Below are 24,906 nucleotides of genomic sequence, written 5' to 3' on the forward strand. Positions count from 1 at the left end.
CGTTCATCAAACGCCCGCAGAAAGCGTTACTGCTATCCAGGTGCCAGACTGGACGACATCACCGCAGCGTGCGATGATGTCACGAGAAATGCCGACCGAAACGCCCTCTTTGTCATTCACGCGGAGACAAATGACGTAAACACAACCCCTTCTGAGGAACTGCTTGAGAAATACCGCCGCATGATCAAGCAGTATAAACGTAAAACGGATGCCAGTAACATCATAATCTCAGGAATCCTCCCGAGGGTCAGTGCCGAATCTAACTTTTACAATAAGGCCTTCAGCACAAACAACAGACTTCAGTCCCTTTGCTCACAAGAAAACGTCCAGTTCGTTAACTTGTGGAACAATTTTTACTACGATTCAGACTTGTTCCTTCCTGATGACATTCACTTAAACCCTGTTGGAGCAGCCCGTTTCGGGAGGCTGCTCTGTGACCAAGTGGCTCTTCGAAAGCCAAAAAAATGCAGAGGCGAGAACACCAGCAGCTCCACCGTAAGGGTGCACTCAACCCGCAAAACTCCCGACTCGAATCACATTAAAGCTTGCTATGTAAACGCTCGTAGCCTACGTAACAAATTTGAAGACTTAGAAGTCCTCGCAGCTACAAATCATTATCACATCATCGGAGTCACAGAATCTTGGATAGACACTTCTAATAGATATTTCATTGCGGAATATAGATTACCGGGTTATACCATCTTTAGTCATGAAAGAGAGGACAGACAGGGTGGAGGCGTTATCTTTTATATCCACAACTCTCTCCATCCAGTATCCGTGAAAACAGATATTATAACCAATGTAGACACGGTCTTCATTGAAATTAAAAATAAATATAGTTAAATAGTAATTTGACGTATCTACAGACCGCCAAGGCAGACTCTTGATATCGACCACGCATTAAGTGAATTATTATTAGAAACAAGTAGCAGTTACGAGGTAGTAACTGTTGGGGACTTTAACTTGCCAGTGAAAAGATGGAGTGAACCGTTGAACTGTCATACAGGGCTCGACCTGTACACAAATTTACTAGAAAGTGATTTGCATCAAGACGTTCAAAAACCGACTCGAGAAAATAATATACTTGACCTCATCTTTTCAACGACAGCTGATCTAGTTAACGAAGTAAATGTTGGTCCAATTTTTAGTTCTAGCGATCACCGAACAATCACATTCAGCATCAATATGAAAGAAAGTAAAGTAATTCCTAGTAAAGAAAAGGTGCCTGATTATCAGAGAGCTAATTTCGTAAGACTCCGATCAATTCTAAATAATTCTGACTGGACTGAAATCACGGCGGAAACAGATATTGATAAATCTTGGGGGGCCTTCACCACAATATTGAACAATGCCATAAGCATATGCGTACCCTATCGTAACAGACGTTCAGCTTCTAAGAAGAAACCCAAATGGTGGAATAACGAAATTCAAAATAGCCTATCTCTTAAAAAAATGCGTATACAGTAGATACATATCAACTCAGAGCGAGGCTGACAAACTAGAGTTGGACAAAATTCGCCGCGAAACCAAGAAATTAATAAAACGAAGCAAGAAAAATCTTGAAGAATATATAGCGGAAACAAGTAAATCTAATCCTAAAGAATTTTTTAGCTATGTAAATAATTAAAAAGTCACTCACTGGTGGTATCGGACCGCTTGCTAATAAAAATGGTAACCACACGAACGATGAAAATGAAATGGCTACAATCCTAAATAACTTTTTCGCATCCGTATTTACCGACGAAGATTGTTTATTACCTCAACCGCCGGAGGTTAGAAGGCCCGAAAAGATGTTAAGTGGCGTGCTCATCGTACAAAGTGACATTTTACGCACAATTGAAAAGATTAAATTAAGCAAAGCTCCTGGTCCAGACAAAATTACCCCTATGGTCTTAAAAGAAATCAAACATCAAATTTGTAAACCACTCTCCATCATATTCAATAAATCTTTGAGAGCTGGAAAAGTTCCGTCGGATTGGAAACTTGCAAATGTCACACCAATTTTCAAAAAGGGGGACAAGTCTCATCCAGGAAACTATCGACCAATTAGCCTGACATCTATTGTTTGTAAGTTAATGGAGACTATCATTCGCGACAATATGGTGAAATTCTTCGGAGAAAATAATATAATAAATAATTCGCAACATGTCTTCCGTAGTAAACGTTCGTGTTTGACTAACTTACTTGATTTTTTTCACTATATTTTTGAGGTGTTCGATGAAAGCAGATCAGTAGATATCATATATCTGGATTTTCAAAAGGCATTTGACAAGGTCCCCCACCAACGATTGCTCAGCAAACTACTGGCGCACGGTATCTCGGGTAACGTTCACAATTGGCTTGCGGACTGGCTCTCTGAGCGGAAACAGAGAGTAGTTCTAAACAGTGTTACATCTAACTGGCTCGATGTCAAAAGCGGCGTACCTCAAGGATCAGTGCTTGGCCCCATGCTCTTCTTAATTTATGTTAATGATATCGATGATGGGTTCACTTGCAAAGTATCAAAATTTGCTGATGACACAAAAATTGCTAGTAAAGTAACTGCGACACTCGACGAAGAAGCTGTACAATCAGAACTAGATCGACTTGCACGTTGGGCCAATCAATGGCAAATGAAATTTAACGTTGACAAATGTAAAGTGTTGCACATCGGAAAAAAATAACAATCGCGTTCGGTACGTAATGAATGGCCAACAACTTTCTGCAGTAAGTAAAGAAAAGGATCTTGGAATTACTATATCAAGCGATTTAAAGCCCGGTCAGCATTGCTCAGAGGTAGTTAAAACTGCAAACAAATTGGTTGGCTTCATCGGACGAGTCTTTAATAATAAATCGGAAAAAGTAATATTAAAACTGTTTAATTCGTTGGTTCGACCCCGTCTAGAGTACTGTGTACAGTTTTGGTGTCCCTACCACAGAAAAGACAGAAAAGTTGGAACAGGTCCAACGAAGAGTAACAAAGATGATTCCTAGGTTGAGAAATTTGTCATATGAACAAAGGCTTAAAGAAGTAAATTTATTCAGCCTATCAAAACGAAGAATGCGAGGCGATCTAATAGAAGTGTTTAAAATGTTTAAAGGATTCACTGATATTACTGCGGAAGATTACTTTACACTTGATCGATCAAATAGAACAAGAAGAAATCGCAATTTGAAGATAAGTGGTAAAAGATTCTCGTCGGACGAAGCTAAACACTTCTTCTTCAATCGAGTTGTTAATGCTTGGAAGTCTCTACCCTGTGATGTCGTTGATAATACAACAGTTACGGCCTTCAAGAATAGATTAGACAAGTGTTTTGAATCCAACCAGCAACTAAGATATTACTAATTGTCGTAATAACGTTTAGTTCTTTCGAATACTGGTGTCCTTGTCCGCTTTTATCGCCCGGTTAGTGGTAGCAGTAATGGTAGTTCTTTCCTCTTTCCTACATAAATTCCATGCAGTTTTTCCATGCTGCATGGTTCTTTTTCCTTTCCTGCCAGCTTTGGCTGGAGGGATGGGGGGGTGGGGAGGAGCCTTCGCCTTTGCTGTCCTTCTTCTTCCACCTTTGATTAGATAGTTAGTGTAGCTTGTCACAAACAACCTCGTAAGGACCAGCAGGTCTGCTGTTGTTTGTTCTTCCTTTGTGTTCTTTGTGTCCTTTGTGACCTACAACGGATGCCACAGATGTTACGCTGTAGGACCGTGAGGCGGTGGGCATCTACATGGACAGCTTCCTGGAGCGCGGGTCCCGGTCCACCACCGGCCGGGTCGGCAGCCCGCCCGCGTTCAGGGAGGTGGAAGCAGGGGGCGGTGACACCAACGGAGAATGCTGGCTGGTTGCAACGGGCAGGGGGGTCGGTAGGGGCGCGGAGCTGTTCGCGCGCACGAGGGCGGAGGGGGGGGGTCTTCAGAGCACGAGGGGGCGGCGTGGATGGGGTTGATGACGGTCCGCTGGGGGAGGGAGCCTGGACAGGTGGTTCAGAAGCTTGCCGAGCCGGAGTTTCCGGGAAGAGGTTTCCCACTACCTGCTTGGCCGCGTCCGAGAACACTCTCGGTTCGACGTCCGACTTGAGTACCGTCGCTATTATTAGGTGGCCTTGCCGAGCACAACTATCACGTTTTACTGCGTGTACAGCAATCCAACTGCTGTACCGGACTTCCCAGAGCTCCTCTCCCTCGCTAACGATGAGCCCACCTTCATGGGGGGCGACTTCAACGCCCACCATAAGAGGTGGGGGAGCAGGAGGAGAAACCGCGCTGGGCGGCACCTCGCCTCAGCGTTGGAGGAGGTGCCTCAGGTCGCCCTCCTGAACACGGGGGAGCCAGCGCACGTCAGGGGAGGGGTGCTAGACCTTTCCATGGTCACGCGGCCGCTCGACGTCGGGGCGACGTGGGCCATCCACCACAGTCTTGCGAGCGACCACCTTGCAACCCTCGTCAACCTTCCGGTTCCGCCACCACTGCTACCTCCCAGACCGGTGCGCTGGAACCTAGGCCGAGCGGACTTGGCGAGATTTAGGGTAGACGTCGACCGCCACCTCGCCGACACCATCCGGCCAGACGACATAGAGGGGGCGGAGATACGCCTGATTGACGCCTTCCGGCGGGCGGCAGACGGGGCGATACCCCGCTCGCAACCTGTGGTGCCGGGCCGTAAGGACCGATGGTACTACTGCCCCGAATTACGCGAGGCCAACCACCGGTAAATCAGGCCCTGAAACTCAACCGCCGGGTCAACACTGAGGCGACAAGAGAGATCTGTTAAGGGCTGCCATCCGACTGGCTAGGGCGACTGCGGCCATAATGCAGGAGGAGCACTGGCTGAAGTGGTGCGGCTCACTCGACGCCAGTGTGTCCACTGCCGTACTCTGGCGCAAGCTAAGCGCAGTGGCCGAGGGGGCGGTCGCCTGGCCAGCGCTGCACCCGCAGCCGCAGGAGGAGGCAGACAGGCTAATCGATACATTTGTGACCCGTGCTGCCTCTGAGAGGCTTCCCCCCATCACCAGGGAACTGCAGAGGGCGGTGTGCCCGGCAAGGATGCGAGCCTTCAGGAAGGCTTGTCTAGAGGGGCATGCCAACGACGCCCCCATACACCTCCACGAGCTGGAAAAGGCCATCCCTGACAAGGACACGGCCCCGGGGGACGACAAAATACCTTACGCCTTTCTTCGGCACGCCGAAATCGTCGCCCTGTACAACGCCTCCTATGTACGCGTAGCTGTCCCTGCAGCCTGGAAGACTGCCACCATCGTCGCCATCCCCAAGAGCGGTGACGGAGGTGAGTTTCGCCCCATCTCACTCCTGAGCTGCTTGGGGAAGAAGTTAGAAAGGATACTCCTTTCTCGCCTTCGGTGGGATTAAAATAGGGTGACACAGTCACAATTTGTGAGTCCTTACCGAGTTGTTCTGAATGTCAGGGGATATCGGTTCGAGGTTCTCGAGTCAAATACTGGAGTTAGTCTAGAAGTTCACAGTGATCGTCTGAAAGTAATTCCCTCACCTTTGGACCTTGATATTGGTAATTCCCCCTCAGAGTCAAATGTTCAACAAGATAATCCCAACACCCATAGCTATAACTTGAGACTACGGGTTTAAATACTTCATTCCCACCACTTTCAGATCATGATGTTGCGTTTTCTGATTTTCTGGTAATTCCTGTCTTCCTGCCTGCAGGTAGTCCCCACAAATTCCCTACTCGTGCACCAGCCATTTGAAATAAGTGAAGAGAGAAATCAAAGTAAGCCAACCCCCGCCACCAAAACCAATTGATATGAGATTATGAAGCAGAAGGATATGTGGGAAAGGCAACGAGCCAGTGATCCTCCTCCCCCCCTGCCGGCCCCAGTGTCTGTCCAAACTCTCTCCCGGAAAGTGACTGGCCCTGAAAATAACCTAGATGTAGTGTGAGCAGATTGTACTCGGACGGGCAACCCGCGCTTAGGCACGATCGCCGCGAATGCGACGGGCCAGCTGGATGTCCTTTGGCATGATGGTGAGACGCTTGGCGTGGATGGCTCAGAGGTTGGTGTCCTCGAAGAGACCGACGAAGTAGGCCTCGGAGTCTAACTGCAGAGGCATGACGGCAGAGGACTGGAAGCGGAGATCGGTCTTGAAATCCTGGGCGATCTCGCGCACCAGACGCTGAAAGGGCAGCTTCCTGATGAGGAGCTCGGTGCTCTTCTGGTAGCGGCGGATCTCACGGAGGGCCACGGTCCCGGGCCTGTAGCGGTGAGGCTTCTTGACTCCTCCGGTGGCCGGGGCCGACTTGCGAGCGGCCTTGGTGGCCAACTGGTTGCCTGGCGCCTTGCCACCGGTTGATTTCCCGGCAGTCTGCTTGTTACGGGCCATGGCTACGGACGAACAGAACAGCTAAGTCTGCTAGCGGGGGAGGAGCGGTGGTCTGCGTCCTGCGCATGCGCTGCCTCCTAGTCCCGCGCTTGCCCGCCCCCGTCAGGCAGTGCATCTGCCACCTCAACTGCCTCCACCGCTGCTCCTTCATCTGCCTCCGCCGCTGCCCATTCCACCCTGCTCGGTGCCGTCTCGCACCCCGAGCAGGCTGCTGCCCGCCACGCTGCTGCATCTCCTGCCACACCCAGGGTTGTCGTCCCTCCAACACCGGGGTTCGAGACTGCCCTCGACCTGGCGGAGGCCCTGGAGGAGGAGCTCGGGCTCCGCTTCCAGATGCGCTTCCTGGAAAACGGCAGCGTGCTGGTCACCCCGCCTTCCGAGGAAGCCCTCCGTGCGGCTGATGGGCGACGCAACCACCAAGAGCGTGGTGACCACCTACCCGGTTGCCATGCCTCTCAAGGCTCTTCTCCGATACCCGAGCGCAGTCACGGCAGAGCGGTGTATGACGCGCGACAACCTTGCCACGAGGCAGGTCCTCATTCGGTGAGGGGCCCCCTACCAGGCATGCTGGACCTGGGGAGTTGGGGCGTATTCTACACGCGCCCCTTCAACGCCGAGCCCCTCCGTTGCTATCGCCAGGCAGTGTGCGGCATGTGCTCGGGGCAGCACATGACGGAGGCCTGCCTTGCGAAATACAAGGCCGGCGAGAGCGTGACCGCCCTCTGCCCCAACTGCCGCCAGCACCACCACGCGTAGAGCCGGCGCTGCCCCTCCCGGTTGAACATCGTGGACCGGGGAATCCAGCGGCAGGAGGAGTGGCGTGCGGCACACAACCCCTCTCGGCCGGCGTGGACCGGGCGTTCCCGCTCGAGGTCCCAGCGTCGGCCTGCCCCACCCGGTCAGACAACGCTCGTCTCCCGGGAGCACTTCCCGGCCCTCCCACCACCGGCCACGTCTCGCGGCAACGCTGCTCCGGCTGTGCCGCCGCCAGCCACGCCTCCTCCACCGCCCGCCACGCAAACCCAACCGGCCTCCACCTCAACACCAGCCCCTCCCCCGCGCCCGGCATCCGCCTCGGTCCCCTCCACGCAGCTCACTCCCGCAATGCCTCCACCGGCCCTCCCCCAGCGCGTGAGGCGTCGGAGGAACCGCGGGCCGCGCCCTCCCTTGATCGCGCCAGCTGCACCCCTGGTTCCTCCTCCCGGCCATGTCCTGGTCACCAGGGCTGCACTAGAGGGGATGCTGGCGAGCTTCGCTCTGGCGTTAACAGGCCTCCTAAAGCTCACACCGGACGAGGCGGCGCTGCGAGTCATCGCGAAGGCGACGGTGGAAGAGTGTTTCCCCACCGTCGACAGTCCGGTCGCGTCTCCCGCCACCCCGCTGCAAACTCCAGTTGCTGCGCCTCCAACTGTGCAGACCCCTGCCCGCGAGGACGCTCCACCTCCCGCGGCGGAGGCCCGCATGGAGGTCGACGCACCCTCCCAGGCAGCAGTGGCACCTGCCGTCTCGGTGGCCCAGCCAGCGCAGGCGTCCCAGATCGCCAAGCCCCGCTCACACATCCCAGTGCGGGCGGCTCCAACCCGCTCCCGCATCCCGCAGCCCAAGGGCATGGTGACCCCGAAGCGCAGGGGGCCGGCCCCCTCGCGCGCGGCGGCCCCTGTGATCACCCCGGGGGCCTCCTCGGCGACCGACCGCTAAGTGTTATGCAGTGGAACGTGTGCGGCGTGCGCGGCAAGGTTAACCTCCTGCGAGCTGCGATCGGCACCGACGGCTTTGACGTCATCCTATTACAGGAGACGCTCCTTCGGGAGGGCCAGTCGGTGCCTTTCAAGGGCTACAGGGCCTTTTACCTTCCTGCCGTCGCCGGTGCGGCGCGTGGGTGTTGTATCTTGGTCAGGGATGTACTTCCCTGTTCTCGAGTGCATCGCCCCGTGCTGTGCGGTGCCGGTGTGGAGGTATTGGCAGTCAAGGTGACCTTGCCGAGCGCGTGTGTCGCGTTCTACTGCGTGTACAGCGGGCCGCGGGCCGAGCCCGACTTCACTGAACTCCTCTCCCTGGCTAATGACGAACCCACCTTCATCGGGGGTGACTTCAACGCCCACCATGAAAGGTGGGGGAGTGGGGGGAGGAACCGCGCCGGGCGCCACCTTGCCTCGGCCTTGGAGGACGTTCCTGGGGTTGCGCTCCTCAACACCGGGGTGCCCACGCACATGGCTGGTGGCGTCTTGGACCTCAGCTTTGTGTCGCAGCCACTTGCAGTCGGCGCAACGTGGACCCTCCACCCGCACCTCGCGAGCGACCATTTCGCCTCCGTTATTGCACTCCCTGTCCCGCCGCCTGTGTTACCACAGCGGCCTCCGCGCTGGAACCTGCGCCGGGCTGACTGGCCTCGGTTCCGCGGGGCCGTCGCCCGTCGTCTGGCCGCCACCATCCGGCCCGACGACCTCGAGGCGGCGGACGAGCGCCTGGTTGACGCCTTCACAGCTGCTGCTGATGAGTCGATCCCCCTCCTCCGGCCTGTGGCGGTGATCCACCGTGAAAGGTGGTACTATACCGAGGAGGTGAGGGAGGCGAACCACCGAGTCAACCAGGCCCGTAAGCTTAACAGGAGAGTCAACACGGAGGCGACGCGAGGCTTGCTGCGCGCTGCTGTCCGTCGCGTCAGGGAAACCGCCGACCGGGTGCAGGAGGAGCACTGGCTGGCGTGGTGCGAGGGACTTGACGGCTGTACGTCCGCTGCAGTCCTCTGGCGGAAGCTGAGAGCCGTCGCGGGGGGTGCCGTTGCGCGCCCAGCATTACATCCACAGCCACAGGCCGAGGCGGAGCGGCTTGTTGCCACCTTCTCCTCCCGTGCTGCTTCCGCCCGGCTTCCGGTCCACACTCGCGACCTGCTGAGGGAGGCGAACCCCGGAAGAGTAGCCGCCTTCAGGGAGGCCTGCCTACAGGCGCATGCCACTGACGCGCCTATAGAGCTATGGGAGCTGGAGCGGTCCATCCCCAGGAAGGACACCGCCACCGGGGTCAACAGGATCCCCTACTCTTTCCTGGCGAACGCTGGCCCGGACATGCAGGCAGAGGTTCTGGGACTCTTCAACACATCCCTCGAGCTCGGAGCACTGCCAGCCTCCTGGAAGCTGGCCACCATTGTTCCCATCCCCAAGAGTGGAGACGGGCTCCAACATCGGCCGATCTCCCTCCTAAGCTGCCTCGGCAAGTGTATGGAGAGAGTCCTACTTCCGCGCCTTCAGTGGGCGATGGGCTCCCTCCATCACCACCTCTTTGCCTTTCGCCGGGGCAGGGGCACCAGGGACTGCATATCCACCCTCCTCTCTGGTGTCCTGGGGAGACGGGCGGTGGTGGTATTTATTGACCTAGAGAAAGCTTTTGAGCTCGCCTCAGCCCCAGCCATGCTCTCCATTCTAGCTGAAAGGGGCGTCCGTGGCCGCCTGCTGGCGTGGGTGGGCCATTACCTGGAGGGACGGAGAGCGGCCGTCCGATTTCAGGGCCATACGTCCGCGATAGAGACTTTTGAGAACGGCACGCCTCAGGGTGGCGTCCTGAGCCCCGTGCTGTTCAATCTGCTCGTCGAGAAGTTGACATCCCTTCCGACGAGCGGAAACGCCAGAGTCCTATCGTATGCGGACGATGTGGCCCTGGTGGTGTGGGGCCCCAACCACGTGGCCTGCGCCCGCCAGCTCCTCCGCCGGCTGAACCAGACGTGCGCCGCCCTAGGGCTGGTCGTCAACAGGACTAAGACAAGGGCCATGGCCTTCCGCCACGGCCACCTTCCTGAGCCCTTCGACCTCGAGGGTACGCCCGTGCCGTGGGTGCACACTTACAAGTACCTCGGGGTCACTGTTGACTCCAGTCTGTCCTTCGGCCCGCACATCGCTCGCGTGCGGGACGAGGTACGGCGGCGCACTAATGTGATGAGGGCCCTTGCCAGAACAGCGGGTGTGGCTGGGAACAGGGTCCTGCGGACTTTCTACGTCCAGGACGTTCGGTCCTGTATTGATTACGGGACGCCGTGCCTGCTGACGGTGGGTCCAGTGGCGCTTCGGCCGCTGGAGACAGCTCAGAACGCCGCCCTCCGCGTCATCGTTGGCGCCCCCATGTGGACGAAATGCGTGTGCAGCGTCGCCGCGAGAGTCACCCAACTCTCAGTGGGGCATCTGGCGGCGCTGCTGAGACGCATGGGGGCGGAGCAGCTCCGCGCCTCCGTCGGGCAGGCCCTCCTGCAGGACCCCCTCCTGTTCCGCAAGATAACGTGGGCGACTGTGGCGGCGGCCACGATTCGCAGGAGCGGACTCCCCCACGCCCTTGCGACGGCTGTGGATGCCCCCCACCCCACCTACGTTGCCCGCCCCCCGTGGGAGCCGCCTGCCTTAACAGCCACCATACGGCCGCTCGCCAAAAGGAAGGCCCTCCTCACCCCTCTGGAGCTGGCCAGGGAGGCAGACAGCAGAGAGCGGGAAGCAGCGCACCCTTGAGCCTCCGTGTACTTCACAGACGGCTCCGTCAACCACCAGACGGGGGCTGTCGGCGCTGCTTCTGTGTGCGATGGGGCCACTGCTGTATATCGTCTGCCAGACGGCTGTTCCTCCACCCAGGCTGAGCTGGCAGCCATTGGCGGGGCGCTGGATCATGCAGTGGAGGGGGGTCGGGGCCCTGTCTTGATCCACTGCGATTCAGTCCCTGCCATCCGCTCTCTGCTACAGGACCCCCCGCGCGACAACGTGTCCCTCCTCACCTCCATCCTCGCGAGGCTGGCAGAGTTGAGAGGAGCGGGGCGCCCAGTAAAAGTTAATTGGTTGCCCAGCCACTCGGGCGTGGCGGGCACCGAGGCGGCGGACGGCGCTGCTGCTGAGGCAACGCTCCTGCCTGCTGTCACGCGGCCTGTTGTGGTGAGCCTGGCCCAAGTGAAGAGGGACATGGCCGCACGATCTGCTACTGGGGTTGTCAGGGAGCTGGAGGAGGCCCTGGCTGCGGGCTCGCCGTCCGCGTATTGGTACTCGGCGGCCACTAACACCGGCGCCCGCCAACCCCCGCCAAACCTGCCGAGACGGGAGACATCCAACATCCGCCGCCTCCGTCTCGGCTACAAATGTGCGTCAGTCCTTCACCCTGATGACCCTGCCCCTGTCGTGTGCCCTTACTGCGAGGAGGAGGTCCTCCAGCCGCTCCTCCACTACCTCCTCGAGTGCGGTGCGACGCGCAACCTGCTTCCCAACCGAGACGGGCTCTCAGCGCCAGCCTTGGTGGGGGCCCTGGACGACAGGGCGCTTACTGCCCTAGTGCGGGCATATGAGCCGCCCAGGTAGGCTCTCTGTTCTGTATATGTGGGCGTGTTAGAGTGGCTGTATGTATGTGTGGGTGTTTGTGTGTATGTGCGTGATTGGATTTTTAAGTCAGCTACAGGACGCCTGGTGCGCCTGTGCCCCAACCCACTTAGTGGGAAGGGGTGTTAACTATCCATATATGTGCGTACATCGGCGTGTGTGTGCACGTGTGTATGTATATATGTACATGCACACGTGCGCGCGGCGTGCCGTGTATGCACATATATAGCCCCAGCCATGACTGCGACGGGCCGTCGTAGTCGACAAAGGCCCGCTCCCCTTCTTAGGGGTTAATCTTAAAAGCAAGCAAGTGGACCGCCAGCACTCGTCGAGCGAGCAACTCTCCCGGCCTCTGGGCCACCAATAGACTGCTGAGTTGCTCGCTCGGCTCAGCTGCTCGGAGGGCCCGTGCCTCCGTCGCTGCTCGCCGGCTTCTACCCGTGGCTGTGGCGGCGGCGGAGGCTTCCCCACACCCGCCGCACGCCAGCGGCGGGTTCCCCCCTGCGACGGGCCGTCAATCGACAGAGGCCCGTTCCCCCTTTTTAGGGGGTAAATCCCACACAACAACAACAACGCGACCGTTCAGTGGACCGCCAGCACTCGTCGAGCGAGCAACTCTCCCGGCCTCTGGGTCACCTATAGACTGTTGAGTTGCTCGCTCGGCTCAGCTACGGGCTGCTCCTGAGCGCATGCTTGGAGGGCCCGTGCCTCCGTCGCTGCTCGCCGGCTTCTACCCGTGGCTGTGGCGGCGGCGGAGGCTTCCCCACACCCGCCGCACGCCAGCGGCGGGATCCCCCCCTGCGACAAGCCGTCAATCGACAAAGGCCCGTTCCCCCTTTTTAGGGGGTAAATCCCACACAACAACAACAACAACGCGACCGTTCCCCCTCTTTAGGGGGCAAATCCTTCACCACCACGCGACTCTGTCAGTGGAACGCCAGCACTCCTCGGGCGAGCAGCCGGGTGGCCCTTCTACGGAGGCGAGGTGGACCCGTGGGGTCATCCTCGCTTAGGGCCACCACTCCGTGGTCAAGTTGACCAGTCGGCTGCTCGCACATGTCAGCTACGGGTGTCTGCTGGGCGCCTGCCCAGAGAGCCTGTGCCTCCGTCGCTGCTCGCCGGCTCTTACTCGTGGCTGTGGCGGCGGCGGAGGCTTCCCCACACCCGCCGCACGCCAGCGGCGGGTTCCCCCCTGCGACGGGCCGTCGCACCGACAAAGGCCCGTTCCCCCTTTTTAGGGGATAAATCCTCACACACACACACACACGCGACGCTGTCAGCTGCACTTCTGCGCCTGGCAGCCCGGCTTCCCAGCCCGCCACCTCACTCACTGTCCCGCGCTGCACTCCTGCTTCGCGCTGCTGTGTCAGGTTGCACTGTCGTGCACCTGTTCACGTGTCGCTTGTTACACGCAACTGTGTGACTGTTGCTTTTCTTTTCTTTTGTTTTTTGTGTGCTTGAGCCATTAGACCCTGGTGTGGTACGAAGCCGAACCCCGAGGGCATTGCCACGAGGGGGCCCCCTAGGATGAGGGGGTTCTTGTTAGGTCCCCCAAGACCCATTAGGGGCAACAGTAGTGCTTCCCGAGCCCTTTAGAGGGTGGGTTTGCTGTAGACCCCTGCTGTTGAAGGCTAGCGGCTTTTATTTTTTGCTAGGCTAGTTCTGTTTTTGTACTTTTTATTTTATTTTGTTTTATATGTCCAGCTGTGGTTCAGCCTTCGGGCTGTCTCGTTGATAGGATGCCCTCTGACAAACGTGACCGCCCTGTCAGCGACTCGGAAGTCTCCGACTCCGGGTCGCCCTTGGACAAACAGCTCCGCCTTGAGTCTTAGAGCGAGTGCGATGAGGCGACCCTTGCCCCGCTCCCCCCCTCGTCTGATGATGAGTGGGTGCTGGTGGAGGGGAGACGTAGACGCCGCTCTCGGCTGACGCCCACTGCCACCGCTGCTCGACCCTCTGCCTCGTCCACCGCCACCGCTGCTACCACGACCGCCACCGCTGCTGCCACGCCCGCCTCCTCTGACTCCTCGGTTGCCACCTTGTTCCACGGTGGGCGACAGGCGCCCCCCAACCACGCCGCTACCTCTGCTGTCTCTGCCTTGCCCGGCACCGCTTCTACCTCCAACGCCGCTCCTGCTGCTTCCTTCCCTGCCACGCCCGGCACTGCTCCTCCATCACACCCCGAGTCTGCTGCTTCCGGCCCTTCGACCCTTAAAGTCCTGGGTCTTCCGACGGCGGGGTTCGATACGGCTCTCGACCTTGCCGAGGCCCTGGAGGAGCAGCTTGGCACCCGCTTTCAGCTCCGTTTTTTTAGAGTCGGGGAGCGTGCTTGCGATCCCGCCATCGGAAGCTGTGCTCCACTCCCTCCTGGCCGTTACCTCGAATCAGGGCAAGCCTGTCACCCTGCGACAGGTTGGCGAGGCGACCACGAAGGGCGTGATGACCGCCTATCCCGTGGCAATGCCCCTGAAGGCCCTCCTTCGCCACCCAGACGTCCTCTCTGCAGACAGGTGCCTGACGCGGGACGGGCTCGCCACCAGACAGGTGATGATCACCCTAAAGGGGCCACTCCCGGGCTCCCTAGACCTGGGAAGCTGGGGGGTATTCTACACCCGCCCCTTCAACAAGGAGCCTCTGAGATGCTACTTCTGCCAACAATTCAGGCACCACTGCTCCCGATGCAACCGCCCCGCTGTTTGCGGCATGTGCTCCGGGCCGCACATGACAGAGGGGTGATTGGAAAAATACAAGGCCGGGGAAGAGGTGCAGGCAGCTTGTCCGAGCTGCAAGCTGCACCACCACGCCTGGAGCCACCGCTGCCCCACACGGAGGACTATAGTCGAGCTAGGCATCCAGAGACAGGTGGAATGGCAGGCCGCCCACAACCCGTCTCGCCCTGCTTGGACCCGACAGTCCCGCTCCCGCCCCCGTCACGTGCAAGCCCCTCCTGCTCCAGCAACGCTCGCCTCCGAGGACCACTTCCCCAGCCTCCTTCCGCCACGCGCCACCCGAGCCACAACCCCAACCACAGCGGCACCACCTGCCCCGCAACCTCGTGCGGACGCCATCAAACCCTCCACCTCAACGCCTGCCTCACAATCTCATCCTGCCTCCACCTCGGGCCCCTCGCAGCGGCAACACCGTGCTCCCACACCGCCCCCCCCCCCACCCATGGCACAGCGCAAACACCGACGGCGCAACTGTCAGTCCGTCAGCTCCACCCCCAGGGTCAGTGCTCGTCACCAAGGACGCGCTGGAGGGCATACTAACAAGCTTTGCCTTGGCCCTCACCACTCTACTACAGCTGACGCCGGACAAGGCAGCGATAGAGGTAATTGCAAAGGCGATCGTTCCGGAGCACTTTCCGACAACTGCAAACACAGCTCCAACACCGGCAGCGCCTCAAGAAATACGGAGCCCCGCCTCTCTTCCCGCCGAGCCCATGCCGACCGTTACCCCCCTCCCTCACCAGGAGGCTGTGATGGACACAGACGCGCCCGAGGCTCCCGCCACCCAGAGCTCACCACCGGGTCAGACATCAGTCACCTTCGCCATCGGCCGCTCCCCACCACGGTCGCACGTCCCGGTGCAAACAGTCCCGCCGCGCTCCCGCATCATACAGCCCAAGCGGAGGGTGGAGCAGAGGCGCCGCGGCCCTGCGCCCACCCTCACGACGGCCCCCGTGTCCACCCCGGCGGCGTCCGCGAGGGGCCGCCGCTGAGCGTCCTGCAGTGGAACGTCTGTGGCGTGCGGAGCAAGGTCCACCTCCTGCGAGCTGCGCTCGGCACCGGCGGCTACGATGTCGTCCTCCTGCAGGAGACACTCCTGGGTGAGGGCCAGTCGGTGCGGTTTAAGGGCTACAGGGCCTTCTACCTCCCTGTCGTTGCCGGTGCGGCGCGTGGGTGTGGCGTTTTGGTCAGGGATGCACTTCCTTGAACTAGGGTGACTCATCCCGTGCCATGAGGTGACGGCGTGAAGGTGCTGGCAGTAAGGGTGGCCTCGCCGAGCGCGACCATAGAGCTTTACTGTGTGTACAGTGGCCAGGCTGCGGTTGCAGACTTCACCGAGCTTTTCTCACTCGCCGCCGATGAGCCCACCTTCATCGGCAGCGACTTTAACGCCCACCACGAGAGATGGGGGAGCCGCCAGAACAACCGTGTCGGCCGCCACATCGCAACAACGCTGGCGGACCTGCCGACTGTCACTCTGCTCAACACGGGGGAGCCCACTCACGTCCGCGGGGGGGGTGCTGGACCTCTCCCTGGTGTCGCAGCCTCTTGCTGTCGGCGCGACGTGGGCCCTGCATGACAGCCTAGCCATCGACCACTTTGCCACTATCACCACCCTACCTGTGGCACCGCCTGTGGCTCCGCAGCGGCCGGCACGCTGGAACTTGAGCAGGGCTGACTGGCCTAGGTTCCGCGCCGCGGATGTCCGTCATCTGGCGACCACCGACGGGCCTGACGACTTAGAGGGAGCGGCGGCGCGCCTGATTGAGATGTTCCGCAGTGCAGCTGACGAGGTCATCCCCACCACCAGACCTGCGAAGCGGAACTATAAGGACCGGTGGTACTACAATGCGGAAAATAAAAGAGGCCAACAACAGAGTCAATCAGGCGCGTAAACTCAACAGGCGTCACAACACCGACGCCACGAGGGGCCTCCTCCGGGCGGCCATCCGCCGGGCTAAGGCAACTGCAGAGAGGGTGCACTGGCTATCCTGGTGCGACACCATCGACGCCGGTGTATCCACTGCCGAGCGGAAGCTCCGAGCGGTTGCACGAAGGGCCAGGCCTAGGCCGCCACTTCACCCGCAGCCTCAAGTCGAGGCCGGGAGACTGCTTACCACCTTTGTCTCCCGGGCCTCGTCTGCCAGGCTGCCTTCGGCCACCAGGGAGCTTCAGAGGGAAGCCTACGCTGTTAGGATCGTGGCATTCACGGCAGCCTGCAGAGAGGAGCTTGTGCGAGCCATCCCCAGGAAAGACACTGCCCCTGGAGATGATGCCATACCGTACACATTCCTCCGGAACGCTGGGGCGGAGATGCAGGACGAAATAACGGCTATTTTTAACAAGTTCTATACTCTCGATGCCCTTCCTGCGGCTTGGAAAACAGCCAACATTGTCCCTTTCCCCAAGGGGGAAGATGGCCAACACCGCCCCATCTCCCTTCTCAGCTGCCTGGGGAAGACGATGGAGAGGGTCATCCTCTCTCGCCTCCTCTGGACCATGGGCCCTCTGCACCACCATCTGTTTGCCTTCCGGCAAGGCAGGGGGACACGGGACTGCGTCTCCACCCTCCTTTCAACCATCCTCGATAGGGCGGCGATAATGGTGTTTCTCGACTTAGAAAAAGCTTTCGAGCTTGCATCGGCGCCTGCCATTCTCTCGATCCTGGCGGAGAAAGGTGTACGGGGCCGCCTTTTAGCCTGGATAGGGCACTACCTCATGGGTCGACAGGCCGCAGTGCGCTATCAGGGCTGTACCTCCGCTGTTGAGCACCTGTAGAACGGTACGCCACAGGATGGAGTGCTGAGCCCCGTTCTCTTTAACCTGCTAGTCGAGGAAATGGCGGCCCTCCCGACTAGCAGGTATTGCAAAGTGCTGTGCTATGCTGATGACGTGGTCATGGTGGCTACGGGGCCAAATCCTGTGGCCAGCGCTCGCCTGCTCCTCCGCCGCCTGACCCAGGCTTGTGCTTCCCTCGGCCTCGTCGTCAACAGGGACAAGACCAAGGCAATGATGTTCCGGCAGAGGCGTCCCCCCGAGCCTCTCCTGCTTGGCGGCGAGCCGATACCGTGGGTGCCCTCGTACAAGTACCTGGGCATGACGATCGACTCACGGCTTTCATTTGTGCTATACATCGCCTCTCTCAGTGCGAGGGTGAAGAGCCGCACCAACATCATGCGCGCTCTGGCACGGACGGAGGGCTGTGCGAGCGGCAGGGTGCTGAGGCGATTTTATGTCCAGTCGGTGCGCTCCTGTGTGGACTATGGGTCCCCATGCCTCCTCACCGTTAGCCCCGCTGCACTCGAGCCGCTTGAGGTGGCCCAGAACGCGGCACTCCGCCACATTCTCGGGGCCCCGAGATGGACAAAATGCGTGTGCCTAAGAGCGGAGGCCCAATTGCCCTCCATCTCCACCAGGGTCAACCAGCTCTCCATCAGCCACCTAGTTAAGGTGCTCCGCTTCAGGGGGTCGGAGTCACTCCGTGACTCCGTGGGGCAGGCCCTCCTACAAGACCCAGACCTTTTCCGACGAAGGTTGTGGGCGGCGGTAGGAGCCGTTAGGGTAAGGCCACATGCCCTGGCGTGTGCCTCCATCGTGACGCCTGACGCGCCCCACCCGGCCTATGTGGCTCTGCCGCTTTGGGCTCTACGGTCCTTCACCGCCACCATCAAGCCCCTGCCATCAAAAAAGGCCATTCTGTCTGAGGAGAAGCTGGCAAGGGAGGCAGCAGCGAGGGTGGAGGAAGTCTCGCACCTTCGGGCAGCTACTTACTACACCGACGGCTCTGTCGACCACCACACAGGGGCCGTCGGTGCAGCGTTTGTTACGGCGGGGCACACAAAGCTCATTCGACTGTAGGATGGCTCATCATCGACGCAGGCGGAGCTTGTTGCCATCAACTGGACCCTGAAACACGCTGAGGAGGAGGGCGTGGGGGCTGTCGTCCTCCACTGCGATTCGGTGCCGGCCATTCAATCCCTCCTCGCCGAACCTGCTACCGACATTTCCCTTCTTACCAGCATCCACGCCCGGATGCAAGGAATGCAGAGGAAGGGGCGGGTAATTCATTTCAACTGGGTGGCCAGCCATGCCGGCGTCCCAGGGAACGATGCTGCGGACAGGGCTGCTGCGGAGGCCACACTGCTCCCTGTGGTTAAGCACAGGCTACCACCCAGCGGCTCACAAGTAAAACGGGGCGCACCTAAGCACGCCACAGCCGAGAGCAGGAGGGAGCTCGAGGAGGAAGTGGCGGTGGGCTCGCCATCAGCGCATTGGTATTCCACACTCACTGACTTCGGTCAAAGCGAAATACCGCTGCCCCTCCCACGAAGGGCGGAAACCAGCCTCCGCCGCCTGCGTCTTGGCTATAAGTGTGCTTCTATGCTGAATCCCGATGATCCAGTCCCTGTCGCATGCTCGTACTGTGGGGAGGAAGTTCTCCAACCACTCCTCCACTACCTCCTCGAGTGTGAGGGCACTCATAGCGCACTGCGGCCTGTCGACCTATGAGGTAGTGCCCTATCCAGGCTAAAAGGCGGCCCCGTACACCTTTCTCCGCCAGGATCGAGAGAATGGCAGGCGCCGATGCAAGCTCAAAGTCTTTTTCTAAGTCGAGGAACACCACTAACGCCGCCATATCGAGGATGGTTGAAAGGAGGGTAGAGACGCAGTTCCGTGTCCCCCTGCCTTGCCGGAAGGCAAACAGATGGTGGTGCAGAGGGCCCATGGTCCAGAGGAGGCAAGAGAGGATGACCCTTTCCATCGTCTTCCCCAGGCAGCTGAGAATGGAGATGGGGCGGTGTTGGCCATCTTCGCCCTTGGGGATAGGGGCAATGGTGGCTGTTTTCCATGCCGCGGGAAGGGCACCGAGAGTATAGGACTTGTTGAAAATAGCCGTTATTTCGTCCTGCATCTCCGCCCCAGCGTTCCGAAGGAAAGTGTACGGTATAGCATCATCTCCAGGGGCAGTGTCTTTCCTGGGGATGGCTCGCACAAGCTCCTCCACGCGGATGGGGGCGTCGCAGCGTGGTCCTCCCTGCAGGCTGCCGTGAATGCCTCGATCCTGGCAGCGTAGGCTTCCCTCTGTAGCTCCCTGGTGGCCGGAGGCAGCCTGGCAGACGAGGCCCGGGAGACAAAGGTGGTAAGCAGTCTCCCGGCCTCGACTTGAGGCTGCGGGTGAAGCGTGAAGCGGGTGAAGCCTGGCCCCTCGTGCAACCGCTCGGAGCCTCCGCCAGAGCACGGCAGTGGATACACCGGCGTCAATGGTGTCGCACCAGGATAGCCAGTGCTCCTCTTGCACCCTCTCTGCTGTTGCCTTAGCCCGGCGGATGGCCGCCCGGAGGAGGCCCCTCGTGGCGTCGGTGTTGTGACGCCTGTTGAGTTTACGCGCCTGATTTACTCGGTGGTTGGCCTCTTTTATGTCCGCATTGTAGTACCACCGGTCCTTATAGTTCCGCTTCGCAGGTCTGGTGGTGGGGATGGCCTCGTCAGCTGCACTGCGGAACATCTCGATCAGTCGGGCCGCCGCCCCCTCTAAGTCGTCAGGCCTGTCGGTGGTCGCCAGATGACGGACAACCGCCGCGCGGAACTTAGGCCAGTCAGCCCTGCTCAAGTTCCAGCGTGCCGGCCGTTGCGGAGGCACAGGCGGGGCCACAGGTAGGGTGGTGATAGTGGCAAAGTGGTCGCTGGCTAGGCTGTCATGCAGGGCCCACGTCGCGCCGACAGCAAGAGGCTGCGACACCAGGGAGAGGTCCAGCACCCCCCCGCGGACGTGAGTGGGCTCCCCCGTGTTGAGCAGAGTGACAGTTGGCAGGTCCGCCAGCGTTGTTGCGATATGGCGGCCGACCCGGTTGTTCTGGCGGCTCCCCCACCTCTCGTGGTGGGCGTTAAAGTCGCCGCCGATGAAGGTGGGCTCATCGGCTCAGTGAAGTCTGCAACCGCAGCCTGGCCACTGTACACGCAGTAAAGCTCTATGGTCGCGCTCGGCAACGCCACCCTTACTGCCAGCGCCTCCACGCCGTCACCGCATGGCACGGGGTGAGTCACCCTAGTGCAGGGAAGTGCATCCCTGACTAAGATGCCACACCCACGCGCCGCACCGGCAACGGCAGGGAAGTAGAAGGCCCTGTAGCCCTTAAACCGCACCGACTGGCCCTCACCCAGGAGTGTCTTCTGCAGGAGGACGACATCGAAGCCGCCGGCGCCGAGCGCAGCCCGCAGGAGGTGGACCTTGCTCCGCACGCCACAGACGTTCCACTGCAGGACGCTCAGCGGCGGCCCCTCGCGGACACCGCCGGGGTGGACACGGGGGCCGTCGTGAGGGTGGGCGCAGTGCCGCGGCGCCTCTGCTCAACCTTCCGTTTGGGCTGTGGGATGCGGGAGCGCGGCGGGACTGTTCTCACCGGGACGTGCGACCGTGGTGGGGAGCGGCCGATGGCGAAGGTGACTGCTGTCTGACCCGGTGGTGAGCTCTGGGTGGCGGGAGCCTCGGGTGCGTCTGTGTCCATCACAGCCTCCTGGTGAGGGAGGGGGATAACGGTCGGCATGGGCTCGGCGGTAAGAGAGGCGGGGCTCCGTATTTCTAGAGGCGCTGCAGGTGTTGGAGCTGTGTTTGCAGTTGTCGGAAAGTGCTCCGCCACGGTCGCCCTCGCAATGACCTCTATCGCTGCCTTGTCCGGCGTCATCTGTAGTAGAGTGGTGAGGGCCAAGGCAAAGTTTGTTAGCATGCCCTCCAGCGCGTCCTTGGTGACGAGCACTGGCCCTGGAGGTGGAGCCTGCGGACGTAGCGGGTACTGACAGCTGCGCCGCCGGTGTTTGCGCTGTGCCTTGGGCGGGGGTGGCGGTGTGGGAGCGCGGTGTTGCCGCTGCGAAGGGCCCGAGGTGGAGGCAGGAGGGGGTTGTGAGGCAGGTGTTGAGGTGGAGAGTTTGATGGCGTCCGCACGAGGTTGCGGGGCAGGTGGTGCCCCTGGGGTCGGGGCTGTGGCTCGGGTGGCGCGTGGCGGAAGGAGGCTGGGGAAGTGTTCCTCGGAGGCGAGCGTTGCTGGAGCAGGAGGGGCTTGCACGTGGCGGGGGCGGGAGCGGGAGCGGGACTGTCGGGTCCAAACAGGGCGAGACGGGTTGTGGGCGGCTTGCCATTCCACCTGCAGCGGCGGCTCCAGGCGTGGTGGTGCAGCTTGCAGTTCGGACAAGCTGCCTGCACCCCCTCCCCGGCCTTGTATTTTTCCAAGTACCCCTCTGTCATGTGCGGCCCGGAGCACATGCCGCACACAGCGGGGCGGTTGCATCGGGAGCGGTGGTGCCCGAATTGTTGGCAGCGGTAGCATCTGAGAGGCTCCTTGTTGAAGGGGCGGGTGTAGAATACCCCCCAGCTCCCCAGGTCGAGGGAGCCCGGGAGTGGCCCCTTCTGGGTGATCATCATTTGTCTGGTGGCGAGCCCGTCCCGCGTCAGGCACCTGTCTGCAGAGAGGACGTCTGGGTGGCGAAGGAGGTCTTTCAGGGGCATTGCCACGGGATAGGCGGTCACCACGCCCTTGGTGGTGGCCTCGCCAACCTGTCGCAGGGCGACAGGCTTGCCCTGGACCGAGGTAACGGCCAGGAGGGAGTGGAGCACGGCATCCGACGGCGGGGTCGCAAGCACGCTCCCCGACTCTAAAAAACGGAGCTGCAAGCGGGTGCCAAGCTGCTCCTCCAGGGCCTCGGCAAGGTCGAGAGCCGTATCGAACCCCGCCGTCGGAGGAACCAGGACTTTGGGGGTCGAATGGCCGGAAGCAGCAGACTCGGGGTGTGATGGAGGAGCAGTGCCGGGCGTGGCAGGGAGGGAAGCAGCAGGAGCGGCGTTGGAGATAGAAGCGGTGCCGGGCGAGGCAGAGGCAGCAGAGGTAGCGGCGCGGTTTGGGGGCGCCTGGCGCCCACCGTGGAACAAGGAGGCAGCCGAGGAGTCAGAGGAAGCGGGCGTGGCAGCAGCGGTGGACGAAGCAGAGGGTCGAGCAGCTGCGGCAGCGGGCGTCAGCCGAGAGCGGCGTCGACGTCTCCCCTCCACCACCACCCACTCATCATCAGACGAGGGGGGGAGCGGGGCAAGGGTCTCCTCATCGCACTCGCTCTCAGACTCGAGGCGGAGCTGTTTCTCCAAGGGCGACCCGGAGTCGGAGACTTCCGAGTCGCTGACAGGGCGGTCACGTTTGTCAGATGGCATCCTATCAACGAGACAGCCCGAAGGCTGAACCACAGCTGGACATATAAAACAAAATAAAAAAAAAGTACAAAAACAGAACTAGCCTAACAAAGAGTCGATAGCCTACAACAGCAGGGGGCTACAGCAAACCCACCCTCTAAAGGGCTCGGTAAGCACTGCTGTTGCCCCTAATGGGTCTTGGGGTACCTAACAAGAACCCTGGTGCTTCCTATGACCACCCCCTTATCCTAGGGGGCCCCCTCGTGGCAATCCCCTCGGGGTTCGGCTTCGTACCACACCAGGGTGTAATGGCTCAAGTACACAAAAAACAAAAGAAAAGAGAAGCAACAGTCACACAGTTGCGTGTAACAAGTGACACGTGAACAGGTGCACGAGACAGTGCAACCTGACACGGCAGCGCGAAGCAGGAGTGCAGCGCGGGACAGTGAGTGAGATGGCGGGCTGGGAAGCCGGGCTGCCAGGTGCACAATTGCAGCTGACAGCGTCGCGTGCGAGACTGACTAGGAGCGGAGGAAGCGGGGCAGACATACCATCGTAGTCAGAGCGGCAGCGCGAATGACGACCCGCCACCTCTTCTTCTTTTTCTTCTTTTAGGATTTACCCCCTAAAAAGGGGGAACGGGTCTTTGTCTATGCGACGGCCCGTCGCAGGGGGGAACCCGCCGCTGGCGCGCGGCGGGTGTAGGGAAGCCTCCGCCGCCGCCACAGCCACGGGTAAAAGCCGGCGAGCAGCGACGGAGGCACGGGCTCTCTGGGCAGGCGCCCAGCAGGCACCCGTAGCGGTACTCGTGCGAGCAGCCGACTGGTCGACTTGACCACGGAGGGGTGGCCCTAAGCGAGGATGACCCCACGGGTCCACCTCGCCTCCGTAGAAGGGCCACCCGGCTGCTCGCCCGAGGAGTGCTGGCGTTCCACTGCCCGCAAGCTTCTTCTTATTCTTATTCTTTGGGTTTACCCCCTAAAAAGGGGGAACGGGCCTTTGTCTGTGCGACGGCCCGTCGCAGGGGGGAACCCGCCGCTGGCGTGCGGCGGGTGTGGGGAAGCCTCCGCCGCCGCCACAGCCACGAGTAAGAGCCGGCGAGCAGCGACGGAGGCACGGGCTCTCTGGGCAGGCGCCCAGCAGACACCCGTAGCTGACACGTGCGAGCAGCCGACTGGTCGACTTGACCACGGAGGGGTGGCCCTAAGCGAGGATGACCCCGCGGGTCCACCTCGCCTACGTAGAAGGGCCACCCGGCTGCGCGCCCGAGGATTGCTGGCGTTCCACTGACCCGCCACCTCGTTCGTTCGTTCGTTAGGGATTTACCCCCTAAAAAGGGGGAACGGGCCTTTGTCGATTGACGGCCCGTCACAGGGAGGAACCCGCCGCTGGCGTGCGGCGGGTGTGGGGAAGCCTCCGCCGCCGCCACAGCCACGGGTAGAAGCCGGCGAGCAGCGACGAAGGCACGGGCCCTCCGAGCAGGCGCTCAGGAGCAGCCCGTAGCTGAGCCGAGCGAGCAACTCAGCAGTCTATAGGTGACCCAGAGGCCGGGAGAGTTGCTCGCTCAACGAGTGCTGGCGATGCCGAGCGAGCCTGCCAATGGGAGCGCGTGCCGCCTCACGTCCCCGCGATCCCGAGTAAGCGGCGCCAGCATAAATGGGCAGTGGACCGTCGGGCAGCCGGGTGGCCCTTCTGCAGAGGTGAGGGTGACCCCTCTGCGGTTATAGTCGACTGCTGGACTTACTATCTATATATGTGCGTACATCGGCGTGTGTGTGCGCGTGTGTATGTATATATGTACATGCACACGTGCGCGCGGCGTGCCGTGTATGCACATATACAGCCCCAGCCATAACTGCGACGGGCCGTCGTAGTCGACAAAGGCCCGTTCCCCTTCTTAGGGGTTAATCTTAAAAGGAAAGGAAGGGCGGCCCGGCATTGGCTTCCCGGACCTGGCAGCGTGCACACCTCTCCCCCACCTTCTAGCAACAGCTCTCGCGGGCGAGCGATTGAGCTGCTCTGCTACTGCCAGGCTGTGAGTCACCGTGTCAGTGCTCCCTGACTACGTGTCACTCACACCCCGGAGTTGCCAGCCGTTACCACGCGCCTTCCACCTTGTGCACGCCGACTCCCTGCCCCGCGCTGCACACTTCACCCTGCTCCGCGCTCTGCCGTGCCAGTGTACACTGTCTGCGTCTCACTGGTCACGCGTCGCTAGTTACACGCGACTGCAGCCTTCCTACTGCTCTGTGTTTGTGCATTTTTTTTTGTCTTTTGTTTGTGTGTTTGAGCCTTTAGACCCTGGTTTAGTACGACGCCGAACCCCGAGGGCAG

At 60.2% G+C, this 24,906-nt stretch overlaps 1 protein-coding gene and 1 pseudogene across 1 annotated transcript; one reads left to right on the plus strand and one right to left on the minus strand.

Moving 5' to 3' along the window:
* Positions 1–5,920: 5,920 nt before the first annotated feature.
* Positions 5,921–6,346, minus strand: LOC126983375 (histone H3-like; annotated as a pseudogene).
* A 1,688-nt stretch (positions 6,347–8,034) lies between these two features.
* On the plus strand, positions 8,035–15,978 carry LOC126983125 (uncharacterized). The gene is made up of 7 exons (XM_050835622.1): positions 8,035–10,792; positions 10,841–11,499; positions 13,731–13,937; positions 14,059–14,350; positions 14,627–14,898; positions 15,143–15,380; positions 15,635–15,978. Exons 1-7 carry the CDS (start codon positions 8,035–8,037, stop codon positions 15,976–15,978), a joined length of 4,770 nt encoding a protein of 1,589 aa, XP_050691579.1.
* Positions 15,979–24,906: the final 8,928 nt, after the last annotated feature.

Source organism: Eriocheir sinensis, chromosome 53 (assembly GCF_024679095.1).
Source record: "Eriocheir sinensis breed Jianghai 21 chromosome 53, ASM2467909v1, whole genome shotgun sequence".
In the NCBI taxonomy this organism is placed as follows: Eukaryota; Metazoa; Arthropoda; class Malacostraca; order Decapoda; family Varunidae; genus Eriocheir; species Eriocheir sinensis.

Bases quoted from the DNA above. Each gene is read 5' to 3' on its own strand.
- LOC126983125 (XM_050835622.1), top strand. From the start codon at position 8,035: ATGCAGTGGAACGTGTGCGGCGTGCGCGGCAAGGTTAACCTCCTGCGA. The intron at 11,500-13,730 runs GTCCTCCAGCCG...GGTGGGCGACAG, and splicing joins GCCCTTACTGCGAGGAGGAG to GCGCCCCCCAACCACGCCGC. The intron at 14,351-14,626 runs GCAACCGCCCCG...CTCCTGCTCCAG, and splicing joins CAGGCACCACTGCTCCCGAT to CAACGCTCGCCTCCGAGGAC.